Below are 15,395 nucleotides of genomic sequence, written 5' to 3'. Positions count from 1 at the left end.
TAGCAGAGGTTAGTTCTCAAGAGAAAACTCGTCAAGGTCTCACTGTTTTTGGAAAAGTCAACAGAATCTTTATGAAACGTTATTTGGGCTTCCCTGGTGGCGCAGCGGTTGAGAGTCCGCCTGCCGATGCAGGGGACGCGGGTTCGCGCCCCGGTCCGGGAGGATCCCACATGCCGCGGAGCGGCTGGGCCCGTGAGCCGCGGCCGCTGAGCCTGCGCGTCCGGAGCCTGTGCTCCGCAACGGGAGAGGCCACAGCGGTGAGAGGCCCGAGCACCAGAAAACAAACAAACAAAAAATTGCCTGAGACACGAACGCAGGGTAGCCGCAGGTATACGGAGACAGGGCAAGCTTTTCTTTTGTGTTTGTTTCCTCCCGTTGCGCTGCTGCTCAGCACGCCTGGCTGAGAGGAGTGTAGATTTCGCTTCTACGCTGCAGCTCCTCCATCCGGAGTCTGCCGGTGACTTGATGCAGGTCTAAATTTAGCCTTTGTGTTCCATTTTCCATCAGCAGTATTTAAGCTTGAGACTTAGAAGCTATTGGACTTAATTCCTCAACCAAGCATTATGAGATAGGCACCTAAGTCGTTTTTTTAAAAAGAATCATGTCTACCTTTGCCACTTCAGGAAGATAATACTTTGGTACCTTTATGATTTTTTCTTTTTTTTTTTTTTTTTTTTTGCGGTACGCGGGCCTCTCACCGCTGCGGCCTCTCCCGTTGCGGAGCACAGGCTCTGGACGCGCAGGCTCAGCGGTCATGGCTCACGGGCCCAGCCGCTCCGCGGCATGTGGGATCCTCCCGGACCGGGGCGCGAACCCGCGTCCCCCGCATCGGCAGGCGGACTCTCAACCACTGCGCCACCAGGGAAGCTCTCTTTATGATTTTTAGTTGCATCTCTATTTTTCTTTATTCTTGAAAATAAAATGGCAAGAACACATTTAGAAAATGATGGCTTCTATGTCAGAGAGATTTTCTGCTTCTTCATAGTATGATATATTTATAATTATGATTTGTGATATATGTATAATCAAGATCCCTTGTAAAAAGTAAAAATTCCATTTATCAGCTTAAATTCTTAGGAATAAAAAATTGAATAGGGAGGTAGGATATATTCCAATCATCACTTAGGCTGACATATTTATGAAACAAAATAATTATGCCATAAGGTTAGCATAGCATAGCATTGGCCTGGAGGTAAAGCACTAAGAAAAATCTTTTAAATGTGGCCCCTAAAATGTCCTTGTATTAAAGTATAGTTAAGATATTAATTAGATTTTTGATTCCTGTCCATTTTTCCCTCCTGAGTAAGAAAGCTGATGTGACTACCATTCTGTGACATCGTGCATTACCACACTATTTCCACTACCTGTGAAGTCTGCAAGCTGAATCATCTGAAAAGAATTAGTCACCATGTTCAGATTTTTTGTCTTTGGCATGTCTTCGTTCTATGTTTTGCTGTTCCTCCAAAGCAGTTTCCCTTTCAATGGCGATAAGTTTAAAATATGTACTATGTACGTAAAAGCAGCTACTTTGACTGTTACGCCTCTAATCCCCCAAATCCCTGAGCAACACCTTCTCCATCTCCCCCACCTTCAACCCCAGGAAACAAGAGAAATTTCTCACCTTCTACTGCCCTTGCCCTCCAATTTCTGATACTCTTTCTTCTCTGCCAATAATCTTCAGTCTTCCCATTAAGATAAACGTGTGCATACAACACATTTCCTTCCCTACAAAACTTTGGAAGAGACTGCCAGCCATAGCTTGTCACAGACACAGAACTGGTGACCATTTTGACTGATGACATCACCTACTGACAATCAGCAAAGGAAAGGGGGTATAACTGCAATAGAAGTAATTATGCTGGGAATAAACAATTGCTTCACAAGCGGCTTGGACCACATGCACTGCTACTGAGGCCTAGGAGCATAAATCCATAAAGCCCTCTGCACTTAGCATAGCACCTCACACAGGGTAGGCTGTGAATTTAATAAATCTTTAGCTAATGAATAGCTGAATAGAGTGGTTAGGTGACTGAAGAATAATGAAGCCTCGCAGAGAACTATACTCAATATCTGGTAATAACTTATAAGCAAAAGCATCTGAAAAGGAATATATACATATGTATATGTATATATACATACACACACACACATATAACTGAATCACTTGGTTGCATACCTGAAACTAACACAACATTGTAAATCAACTATACTTCAATAAAAAAAAGAAAAGAAAAAAGAAAAGAATAATGAAGCCTCCTTTCATGTGAAATTGTAACCGTTTTCCTGAAATAATGTAGAAAAACACCTGCCTTTTCAATGTAGTCTGGACTACAGAGCTTTCCAAATATTTTTCTGGCCTTTGCAAAGAGTTCTTTGCTTTTTTTTTTTTTTTTTTTGGGGGGGGTATGTGGGCCTCCCCCTGCTGTGGCCTCTCCCGTTGCGGAGCACAGGCTCCGGACGCGCAGGCTCAGCGGCCATGGCTCACGGGCCCAGCCGCTCCGCGGCATGTGGGATCCTCCCAGACCGGGGCGCGAACCCGGTTCCCCTGCATCGGCAGGCGGACGCGCAACCACTGCGCCACCAGGGAAGCCCCTCTTTGTTTTTTTATTTACCAATTTATATAACTTTTTTGTCCCAAACCTGACAATTGTTTCCCATTTCATTTAGAATGAAAGCACTTAACAGTAACCTGTTAGGACCCAACACAAGTTCACCTGTTCCTTCCCCTCCTCGCATTTCTGACTTCAAATTTTACTCCTCTCTCTTGCTCCCTCCCTCTACCCACCCTGGCCTCCTTGGTATTTCTTGGATGCCCCTGGCACATACCTGCCCTAGGGCCTCTGTGCTAGCTGTTCCATCTGCCTGGTTAATATTCACAGAGATGCGCATGGCTCATTCCTCATCTCCTTTAAATGTCGCCTTGATGGGGAAAACAACCCTGACCTACCCCCCACTGATCCCCTTACACTTCACTACTATTTTCCTTAGCCCTTACCATCTCGTCATATAACACGTAATTTGCTTATTTGTCATGTTTCTGTCGTCTCCTGTGACCTCCCTCTACACCCACACTAGAATGGAAGCTTCATGGGAGCTGGAATTTTTGCAACTGCCATGCCTATAACAATGTCAAAGACACAGTAGATGCTTAATAAATATTTGTCAAATGAATATTTATTAAGCGTTTTGGACCAGTTACTTTATTATGAGTTGGAAAACTAGTGTGTTGTGTTTTAGTTATTCCTACCCTAGCCACATATCAAAAATCACATGGAACCCCTGTTAAAATAGATTCCTGGGCCCCAGCACAAAAAATTCTTTTTTAAATAATCCAGAATGGGATTCAGAAATATATATGGGGACCCCAGATGATTCTGATGGAGCTTAGATTTCAGAGCCTCCGAATGGTTGAAAGAACATGAGTTTGGAGTCACATCCGTCTAGCTTCAAATCTCTTCTTTACAATTTATTAGCTGGCTGGGTGATCTCAGGCAAATGACTTGTTGAAGCTTATTCTCCAGGAGCCTGTTTCCTCATCTGTAAAATGGGAGCAAATATTTAGTGAATGAATGGATGAGAGGCCCTCAAAAGGATATTCTATAAACGACATACCACAAGTAAAGGAGGTAGACTTTAACATGAGGCATTTAAGGGATTTTAATTTCCTAGTTGCCTCTAGGCATAGTGACATTTAACAAATAAACAGAGGCATATCTTGTCCACTTTTCAGCCTTCTTGGTTTGGCAAAGGCTGAACTTGCTGGGGCTTCATCCAAGCTTGAACTATTTAATTTCCGTACTTAAGAAGAAAAGGGTTGACTCAGGCTGGCAGGCTATTTTGTTGTTGTTATTGACTTTGGCCAGAACTTCTATGTCATTAGCTCTTTGGAGAATGTCCTAAGTTTATGTGATGGGTACACTTTGATATAAATAAGAAAGTGGTTTGTTGCTGGGGTCTTAACGAAGGCTGTGTTTGAAACAATCCTGTGTTCTCTTGACTCAGATTGTGTCACCCCAGAAGATTCCTCTGAGTTTGGGAAATACAAAAAAAAAGAATTCATACACTGGTTTAAGAAGAAATGCCAAGGTTTATGAATGCTCATAGGTAACTTCGTAAAAAAAAAAATAGTTTTCTTGCAACTTTGAAGTTTATTTTCAAAGAATAGTTGTGGTAGTATCTTCCAGCATTAAGTAATTCATCCATAAATCTACTTTGATCCTTCTCTGACACAGCCAATAATAGAGACCATGTTCACACAATTATTTATCTTCTGCACACTTTTAATTTTATCCCAATACTTGCATAGGCAGTTTATTTAACAATCAGGCACTGCTTTGCAAAAAATTATTTTTGTCATTTTACAATAGACTACTGTATATCTATTTTACCATAACTTCACACTTATTGGTTTATGATTCCTCTCTTCAAAAACTCCTTGATGTAGCAATAGGTATCATGTTCTTCATTTCAAGGCTTTCATGAGACCTGGATCCCAGACTTCAACATAAGAAGAATGTAATAAGCCTCTACTGTTTGAGTGATTGGCTTGTTGTGTTTAATCCATGTAATCAGGAAAGGAACATGAGCTAGAAAATCATAGAAAGTGCTATGTATATCCCAAGGTCACACCCATGCTGCGTCAGCCTGCCAGGCATCCTTTTGCCTAATTTATTGCCATTAACACTCTTTATTTAAGAACAAAACAAAACAAAACGAAACAAAAACAACTTAGGGGTTCCCTGGTGGCGCAGTGGTTGAGAGTCCGCCTGCCGATGCGGGGGACGCGGGTTCGTGCCCCGGTCCGGGAAGATCCCACATGCCGCGGAGCGGCCGGGCCCGTGAGCCACGGCCGCTGAGTCTGCGCGTCCGGAGCCTGTGCTCCGCAATGGGAGAGGCCACAACAGTGAGAGGACCGCATACCGCAAAACAAAAAAGAAAAATAAAGAAAAAAACACATAAAATTAGCAAAAGTGAATTGAAACTTTCAATATTAATTTTTAACACAAAGACAACAGGCTGATTAAGAAAAAATATTGTTTAATATGCCCGCCCAAGCAAACAATAAATTATATATTTTTAAAAATGCTGTTGGCAAAGCAACGGGGCTAAGGCACTGAAATCATAATTGGCACTACTGTTTTGGCCCCATGACCAGTTTTACCTCAGGGACTTATTTTCCAGTTTTTGTCCTCTGAGTTGTTGTAATCATTTGCTCTAGGAGAATCTAAATTGAATGGCATGCACAATAAACGTGCTCCCTTCTGGAGCTCACACAGGCATTGTAAAATGCAAAGGAAAACAGCAGGAGGCATTAAAGTGGTTCACACACTGGCCTTTAAAAAACTGAACAGGAGAAAAGAACATCTAAAAGCCCGGGTTTGTTCAGGGTCCCACCCACACCACTCCAGACTGTCTACACCCCAACCCGATCAAACATTCATATCCAGTGTTACAAAGGAGACAGACCCAAAGACAATGGGGTCAGGCTGGAGCTATAGGTATAAAACCATCAGGTGAGGATGAATTCTACTTTGGAGAGTCTATGAAGTGATTTTGCCAAAGTTAGTAAGTATAGTTAATATTTGCCTTGGCAATGCAAATCTAAGTTAAATAAAAGGACTAACTAGTCAAAAGTTTTTTCTAGCTGCTTTTACAGGACTTTCCAGGAAAAAATATATTTTCAACTGACCAGAAACGCTGTCAGATGTGCCCGGGGGAAAAAAAAAATGGTGCTGTATCTAAATCTTTCTCTCTCCACCCAACTGGTGGTCTGAAAATGCAGTTTCTCTTTCTGACACCATTGCCAATAATAAATGTTCTGCTGTTAGAGCTGACCCTTTTGTCAATAACTGTGATGGCGACCTGGATATAGGCTGGCTTTTGAAAGATTCTGGCTCTGGAGATTCATGCAGCAGTGATTAAAAGAAAAGAAAAATATGGAAGACAACTCAATGAAACAAAGTAGCTGATATACATAAATGATCATTTTCACTTAAAAATTGGAATATGTGAAAACTAATGAATATGACTAAAACCAGCTTGATTAATTAAATCAGTGCCCTTATAACTTTTAAAGAATATTCACAATTTAAAGTTTACTGTAACTTAAATCTCAGAAATGGTCCCACTATCATGTCCCTACCGCTACCCACATGTTTTTCTTCCTGAGGTAGTAGATAGTATCATAGTAATTTCCTAACTCATTTTTCCCTGGATCAACTCCAGAAATGAAGCCAACTAACTGTAATAGTTCTCAAATTGTGACTCCTGTCCTGGAGTCCTAGCTAGCAACACAGTCGAAAATTCTCCCCATTGATATCTAAGCCTGAGCAGATAATCACTACCAAGTGGTGACAAGTCATAAACAGGACCATGAGGAATTTAGATTTTATGGCTGGACCATAACTGATGTATAGGCTCATCCAGGTCATTTCAATAATTATGTAAAAATGTAATTGAATGTTTTGAACCTTACTTACCATGTTATGGTGGGGTTTGATGATAACTAATTTCTTAATTTTTCATCTTTTTCTCTCTAATAAGGAAGACATTTAAAGCTATTCCTTCTCCTCTGAATACAGTATTACTGAGCTCCATGAACTCTGATATAATGTATTCTCCTTTCCATCACATTCTATATTGTTTTATAGTCTTTTTTGATGTTTTCTTTTTCATCCAAGGATTCCTGAAGGGCATGTTTCTTAATTTTCAAGTTTTACGACTTGAAACCTTAATTATTTTACAGAGAAGAGAATCACCTTTTAATTATTTTAATTAATATGATCAAAGGATGTGGCAACTCTTTGTGGTTTTAATTAGCATTCCTTGATGGCTGGTAAGCTCCTTTTGCTTGGAAGCTTGGAATATTTTTCTTTATAACCTTTGAGTTCAGAACTTCTGTTCCATATATGACAAGATAGGTCTTGTCTCATCCCATCCTGGAATACAATGAGTGTGTCTAAGCCTTAGAGAAAATCATTTTTTCCTTTATGAATTTCCCATATTAAATCATTTTCCCTCCTTCATGGGTTTTATTTATTCCTCTGAAACATATTCTCACCTTAGGCTTTCTATTTTCCAATTTTTTCATGTTAAATCTTATAATATCATTCTTTTTGCATTTTTTCTGTGCTTTGAAGTATTTCATTAATTCATTCATATTTTATTTTATTTTATTTTATTTATTTTTTTTAATTTATTTTTATTTTTTTTGCGTTACGCGGGCCTCTCACTGTTGTGGCCTCTCCCGTTGGGCTCACGGGCCCAGCCGCTCCGCGGCATGTGGGATCCTCCCAGACCGGGGCGCGAACCCGGTTCCCCTGCATCGGCAGGCGGACGCGCAACCACTGCGCCACCAGGGAAGCCCCATTCATATTTTAAAACATAGTAATAGCTTATGGCAGCACAACCATCTAACTGAGAACAAGATGTCCTTGAGAACAACTAGAAACACTGGAGAAATTTAAATGTTAGTTCTAAAACACTGGAGGACTACCAAGGCAGAGGAACATGATGAGCCAAGATACAATACAGAAGGGAGACAGAGAAATGAGTGCAACATTTATCTCCACATGTCTCTTCTTAAGATGTTTGCTAATTTGAAAGACATGAGTGAAGAAGCCACTAAGGTGAACAAAGCTTCTTTCAATCTTCCTGGGTTTGGGAATAAAACTTTTAGTTTAGAAACTATCATGGAGGTAGGGCTTTGTTGAAGATATAAAATTGTCACTTAGATCCTTGAAGGGATCCACACTAGTGCTAGGAATCAACTATCTGTAGATGAAGCCTCAGAAAGGCTGAGAACTCTAATATTTAATATTTGACATAATTAAATATCCTTAATATATGATTTAATTATGATACTATTTCCCTAGATTAACTGCCAATTAGAATAAAGTTAACCCTCTGAACAAAGATAACATCATCCAAAGTTTCAAATTATTTCTCAAGTTTTTCCTTGAAATAAAAGGCATTACCAGAGACAAAACCAAACAAGTGAAAATCAAGAGAAAAAATCGACAGTAGAAACAGAGGCACAAGAGAAAATTGGAGTTTTCGGGTATCACTGTTGAATTAGTTGTAATTACAAGATCAAGAATACTAGCAGAGAATTGCTATATATATATATCTATATCTATCTATCTATCTATCTATCTATGTATCTATCTATATCTTTATTTATTTATATATATAAAGAAAATTTAAATTCCCAAACTGAAAAAATCATACCCCAAATTAAAAATTTGATAAATGTGTTTAAAAGAAGATTCAATGCAGCTGTAAAAGTGTTGGCAAATTGGAAGATGGTCAGTAGAAAATATCCAAACTGAAGCATAGGGACAAAAATAATAATAACACAGAAAAGAGGGTAAAATGTATGGCACACAGTGAAAAGGATTAACCTGTGTAAAAATGGAATTCCAGAAGAAAAAACTGAGAAAACAAGACAAAAATAAGTGTTGAAGAGACAAGAGCTGTGAAATACATCAATACAGAAATTCAAGAAGCACTATGAACACCAAGCAGAATGGCAGAAATTCACAACCAGCACTGTCATATTAAAACAGCTGAGAACAAAATATAAAGGGAAAAATCTTAATAGAAGTTAGGGAAAAAAATATTCATTATTCTTAAAGAAACAACAATGAAATTAAAATTGACTTCTCAACAGAAATAACAGAATATAAAAGTCTGGAATTATACAAAATGCTGAAAGAAAATAAGTGCCAACCTAGAATTATATATGCAGTATATGTATTCTTAAACATAAAAGCAAAATAAAGACATTTTCAGATCATCTACCATACTCCCCTCCCAAGTGAGAAACTTAAAGAAATTGTCATCAGTTGACTAACTTGAAAGCAACAATTTACAAAAGGTTTTAGGGGGGAAACTTCAAGATGGTGGAGGAGTAAGACATGGAGGTCACCTTCCTCCCCAAAAATACATCAAAAATACATCTACATGTGGAACAACTCCTACAGAACACCTACTGAACGCTGGCAGAAGACCTCAGACTTTCCAAAAGGCAAGAAAATCCCCACGTACATGGGTAGGGCAAAAGAAAAAAGAAAAAACAGAGACAAAAGAATAGGAACAGGACCTGCACCTCTGGGAGGGAGCTGTGAAGGAGGAAAAGTTTCCACACACTAGGAAGCCCCTTCACTGGTAGAGACAGGGGGTGGGCGGAGCGGGGGCTTTGAAGTCAAGGAGGAGAGCTCAGCAACAGGGATGCAGAGGGCAAAGTGGAGAGATTCCTGCAGAAAGAAGCAGTGCTGACCAACACTCACCAGCCCGAGAGGCTTGTCTGCTCACCTGCCGGGGCAGGTGGGGGCTGGGAGCTGAGGCTACAGAGTTCAGAACCCAGGGAGAGGACTGGAGTTGGCTGTGTGAACACAGCCTGAGGGGGCTAGTGAACCACAGCTAGCCAGGAGGGAGTCCAGGAAAATGTCTGGACCTGCTGAAGAGGCAAGAGACCATTGTTTCAGGGTACGTGAGGAGAAGGGATTCCTTCCCCATCTGCCCACAGAAGGTGAAGCACCACCTAAACGGGCTCCAGAGATGGGCATGAGCCACAGACCCCAGAGATGGGCATGAAACACTAATGCTGCTGCTGCAGCCACCAAGAATCCCGTGTGCAGTCACTATACACACCCCTACTCCAGGAGCCTGTGCAGCCTGCCACTGCCAGGGTCCCGTGATCCAGGGACAACATCCGCAGGAGAACACACAGTGCACCTCAGGCTGTTGCAACGTCACACAGGCCTCTGCCACCCCAGGATCGCCACACATTCCAATTATGACTACCATACCCCTCCCTACCCGTGGCCTGAGTGAGCAAGAGATCCCTAATCAGCCGCTGCTTTAACCCCATCCTGTCTGGGTGGGAACAGATGCCTGAGGTCAACCTACATGCAGAGGTGGGGCCAAAACCAAAGCTGAACCCCAGGAGCTGTGTGAAAAAAGAAGAGAAAGGAAATTTCTCCATGTAGCTTCAGGAGCAGCAGATTAAATCCCCACAATCAACTTGAGGTACCCTGCGTTTGTGGAATACCTGAATAGACAACAAATCGTCCCAAACTTGAGGCAGTGGGCTTTGGGAGCAACTGTAGACTTGGGGTTTGCTTTCTGCGACTGATCTGTCTCTGATTTTTATGTTTATCTTAGTTTAGTTTTTAGCACTTGTTATCATTGGTGGATTTGTTTATTGGTTTTGTTGTTCTCTTCTTTTTTTATTATTTTTTATTTTAATAATTTTTATTATTATTACTATTTATTTTCCTATCTTTTCTCCCTTTCTTCTGAGCCGTGTGGCTGACAGGGTCTTGGTGCTCTGGACTGGTGTCAGGCCTGAGCCTCTGAGGTGGGAGAGCCAAGTCCAGGACCTTGGACCACCAGAGACCTCCCAGCCCCACATAATATTAATACGTGAGTGCTCTCCCAGAGATCTCCATCTCAATGCTAAGATCCAGCTCCATCCAACGGCCAGCAAGCTCCAGTGCTGGTGCCCCATGCAAAACAACTAGCAAGACAGGAGCACAACCACACCCATTAGAAGAGAGGCTGCCTAAAATCATGATAAGTTCACAGACACCCCAAAACACACCACCAGATGCAGCCCTGCCCACCAGAAAGACAAGATCCCGCCCCACCAACCAGAACACAGGAGCCAGTCCCCTCCACCAGGACGCCTACACAATCCACTGAACCAACCTGACCCACTGGGGACAGACACCAAAAACAACAGGAGCTACAAACCTGCAGCCTGTGAAAAGGAGACCCCAATGACAATAAGTTAAGCAAAATGAGAAGACAGAGAAATATGCAGCAGATGAAGGAGCAAGGTAAAAAGCCACAACACCAAACAAATGAAGAGGAAATAGGCAGTGTATCTGAAAAAGAATTCAGAGTAATGATAGTAAAGATGATCCAAAATCTTGGAAATGGAATGGAGAAAATACAAGAAACGTTTAACAAGGACCTAGAAGAACTAAAGAGCAAACAAACAATGATGAACAACATAATAAATGATATTAAAAATTCTCTAGAAGGAATCAATAGCAATTCTGCTATTGATATAGATGCAGAAGAATGGATAAATGACCTGCAAGATAAAATAGTGGAAATAACTACCACAGAACAGAATAAAGAAAAAAGAATGAAATGAATAGAGGACAGTCTCAGAGACCACTGGGACAACACTGAACACATCAACATTCAAATTATAGGGGTCCCAGAAGAAGAAGAGAAAAAGAAAGGGTCTGAGAAAATATTTGAAGAGATTATAGTTGAAAACTTCCATAAGAGAGGAAAAGAAATAGTCAATCATGTCCAAGAAGCACAGAGAGTCCCATACAGAATAAATACAAGGAGAAACATGCCAAGACACATATTAATCAAACTATCAAAAATTACATACAAAGAAAAAATATTAAAAACAGCAAGGGAAAAACAACTAAAAACATAAAAGGGAATCCCCATAAGGTTAACAGCTGATCTTTCAGCAGAAACTCTGCAAGCCAGAAGGGAGAGGCAGGACATATTTAAAGTGATGAAAGGGAAAAACCTACAACCAAGATTACTCTACCCAACAAGGATCTCATTCAGAATCGATGGAGAGATTGAAAACTTTACAGATAAGCAAAAGCTAAGAGAATTCAGCACCACCAAACCAGCTCTACAACAAATGCTAAAGGAACTTCTCTAGGCAGGAAACACAAGAGAGGGAAAAGACCTACAATAACAATACCAAAACAATTAAGAAAATGATAATAGGAACATACATGTCAATAACTACCTTAAATGTAAATGAATTAAATGCTCCAACCAAAAGACATAGACTGGCTGAATGGATACAAAAACAAGACCCGTATATATGCTGTTTACAAGAGACCCACTTCAGACATAGGAACACATACAGACTGAAAGTGAGGGGATGGAAAAAGGTATTCCATGCAAATGGAAATCAAAAGAAAGATGGAGTAGCAATTCTCATATAAGACAAAATAGGCTTTAAAATAAAGACTAGTACAAGAGAAAAAGAAGGACACTACATAATGATCAAGAGATCAATCCAAGAAGATATAACAATTGTAAATATTTATGCACCCAACATAGGAGCACCTCAATACATAAGGCATATGCTAACAGCCATGAAAGGGGAAATCAACAGTAACACAATAATAGTATGGGAATTTTAACACCTCACTTTCACCAATGGACAGATCATCCAAAATGAAAATAAGTGAAGAAACACAAGCTTTAAATGACACATTAAACAAGATGGACTTAATTGATATTTATAAGACATTCCATCCAAAAACAACAGAATACACTTTCTTCTCAAGGACTCATGGAACATTCCCCAGGATAGATCGTATCTTCAGTCACAAATCAAGCCTTGGTAAATTTAAGAAAATTGAATCATATCAAGTATCTTTTCCGACCACAACACTATAAGACTAGATATCAATTACAGGAAAAAAACTGTAAAAAATACAAAACTTGGAGGCTAAACAATACACTACTAAATAACCAAGAGATCGCTGAAGAAATCAAAGAGGAAATCAAAACATACCTAGAAATAAATGACAATGAAAACATGACGACCCAAAACCTATGGGAGGTGGCAAAAGCAGTTCTAAGAGGGAACTTTGTAACAATACAATCCTACCTCAAGAAACAAGAAACATCTCAAATAAACAACCTAAACTTACACCTAAAGCAATTAGAGAAAGAAGAACAAAATAACACCAAAGTTAACAGAAGGAAAGAAATCATAAAGATCAGATCAGAAATAAATGAAAAAGAAATGAATGAAGCAATAGCAAAGATCAATAAAACTAAAAGCTGGTTCTTTGAGAAGATAAACAAAATTGATAAACAATTAGCCAGACTCATCAAGAAAAAAACAGAGAAGATTCAAATCAACAGAATTAGAAATGAAAAAGAAGAGGTAAAAACTGACTGCAGAAATACAAAGGATCATGAGAGATTACTACAAGCAACTATATGCCAATAAATTGGACAATGGGGAAGAAATGGACAAATTCTTAGAAAAGCACAACCTCTGAGACTGAACCAGGAAGAAATAGAAAATATAAACAGGCCAATCACAAGCACTGAAATTGAAACTGTGATTAAAAATATTCCAACAAACAAAAGCCCAGGACCAGATGGCTTCACAGGTGAGTTCTATCAAACATTTAGAGAACAGTTAACACCTATCCCTCTCAAACTCTTCCACAATATAGCAGAGGGTGGAACACTCCCAAACTCATTGTAAGAGGCCACCATCCCCCTGATACCAAAACCAGACAAAGATGTCACACAAAAAGAAAACAACAGGCCAATATCACTGATGAACATAGATGCAAAATTCCTCAACAAAATACTAGAAAACAGAATCCAACAGCACATTAAAAGGATCATACACCATGATCAAGTGGCATTTATCCCAGGAATGCAAGGATTCTTTAATATATGCAAATAAATCAATGTGATACACCATATTAACAAATTGAAGGATAAAAAACATATGATAATCTCAATGGATGCAGTAAAAGCTTTTGACAAAATTCAACAATGATTTATAACATCTCTCCAGAAAGTAGGCATAGAGGAAACCTATCTCAATATAATAAAGGCCATATATGACAAACCCACAGCCAACATCATTCTCAATGGTGAGAATCTGAAACCATTTCCTCTAAAGTCAGGAAAAAGACAAGGTTGCCCACTCTCATCACTATTATTCAACATAGTTTTGGAATTTTTAGCCACAGCAATCAGAGAAGAAAAAGAAATAAAAGGAATCCAAATCAGAAAAGAAGAAGTAAAATTGTCACTCTTTGCAGAAGACATGATACTATACTCAGAGACTCCTAAACATGCTTCCAGAAAACTACTAGAGCTAATCAATGAATCTGGTAAAGTAGCAGCATACAAAATTAATGCAGAGAAATCTCTTGCATGCCTATACACTAATGATGAAAAAATCTGACTACCCAAAGCAATCTACAGATTCAGTGCAATCCCTATCAAACTACCAATGGCATTTTTCAAAGAACTAGAACAAAAAATCTCACAATTTCTATGGAAACACAAAAGACCCCGAATAGCCAAAGCAATCTTGAGAAAGAAAAGAGGAGCTGGAGGAATCTGGCTCCCTTTCTTCAGACTACACTACAAAGCTACTCTAATCAAGAAAGTATGATGCTGGCACAAAAACAGAAATATAGATCAATGGAACAGGGTAGACAGCCCAGAGATAAACCCAACGAACTATGAGATAAACCCACCCACCCACCTATGACAAAGGAGGCAAAGATATACAATGGAGAAAAGACGGTCTCTTCAATAAGTGGTGCTGGGAAAACTGGACAGCTACATGTAAAAGAATGAAATTAGAACATTCCCTAACACCATACACAAAAATAAACTCAAAATGGATTAAAGACCTAAAAGTAAGGCCAGATATTCTAAGACTCTTAAAAGACATAGGCAGAACACTCTATGACATAAATCACAGCAAGATCCTTTTTGACCCACATCCTAGAGGAATGGAAATAAAAACAAAAATAAACAAATGGGACCTAATGACACTTAAAAGTTTTTTTCACAGCAAAGGAAACTACAAACAAGACAAAAAGACAACCCTCACAATGGGAGAAAGTATTTGCAACTGAAGCAACTTGACAAAGGATTAATCTCCAAAATATGTAAGGAGCTCATGCAGCTCAGTATCAAAAAAACAAACAACCCAATCCAAAAATGGGCAGAAGATGTAAGCAGACATTTCTCCAGAGAAGATATACAGACTGTCAACAAACACATGAAAGGATGCTCAACATCACTAATTATTAGAGAAATGCACATCAAAGCTACAATGAGGCATCACCTCATACTGGACAGAGTGGCCATCATCAAAAAATCTACAAACAATAAATGATGGAGGGGGTGTGGAGAAAAGGGAACCCTCTTGCACTGTTGGTGGGAATATAAATTGATACAGCCACTATGGAGAACAGTATGGAGGTTCCTTAAAACACTAAAAATAGAACTACCATATGACCCAGCAATCCCACTACTGGGCATATACCCTGAGAAAACCATAATTCAAAAAGAGTCATGTAACACAATATTCATTGCAGCACTATTTGCAATAGCCAGGACATGGAAGCAACCTACGTGTCCATCAACAGATGAATGGATAAAGATGATGTGGCACATATATACAATGGAATATTACTCAGCCATACAAAGAAATGAAATTGAGTTATTTGTAGCAAGGTGGATGGACCTAGAGTCTGTCATACAGAGTGAAGTAAGTCAGAAATAGAAAAAGAAAATTCCATATGCTAACACATACATATGGCATCTTAAAAAAAAAAAAA

The 15,395-nt window shown here is 39.5% G+C and overlaps 1 protein-coding gene across 1 annotated transcript in view; it reads right to left on the bottom strand.

Moving 5' to 3' along the window:
• Positions 1 to 2,865: 2,865 nt before the first annotated feature.
• LYPLAL1 (lysophospholipase like 1) overlaps positions 2,866 to 15,395 on the bottom strand; it is a 90,339-nt gene continuing 77,809 nt past the window's right edge. The window contains exon 7 of the mRNA XM_028488342.1: positions 2,866 to 3,537. Coding sequence (XP_028344143.1) covers positions 3,511 to 3,537 — 27 coding nt within the window. The 3' untranslated portion in view covers positions 2,866 to 3,510. The remainder of the gene's footprint in view (positions 3,538 to 15,395) is intronic.

The sequence above is a fragment of the Physeter macrocephalus genome, chromosome 4 (assembly GCF_002837175.3).
Source record: "Physeter macrocephalus isolate SW-GA chromosome 4, ASM283717v5, whole genome shotgun sequence".
In the NCBI taxonomy this organism is placed as follows: domain Eukaryota; kingdom Metazoa; phylum Chordata; class Mammalia; order Artiodactyla; family Physeteridae; genus Physeter; species Physeter macrocephalus.
This window is presented reverse-complemented; position numbering and strand designations above follow the sequence as displayed.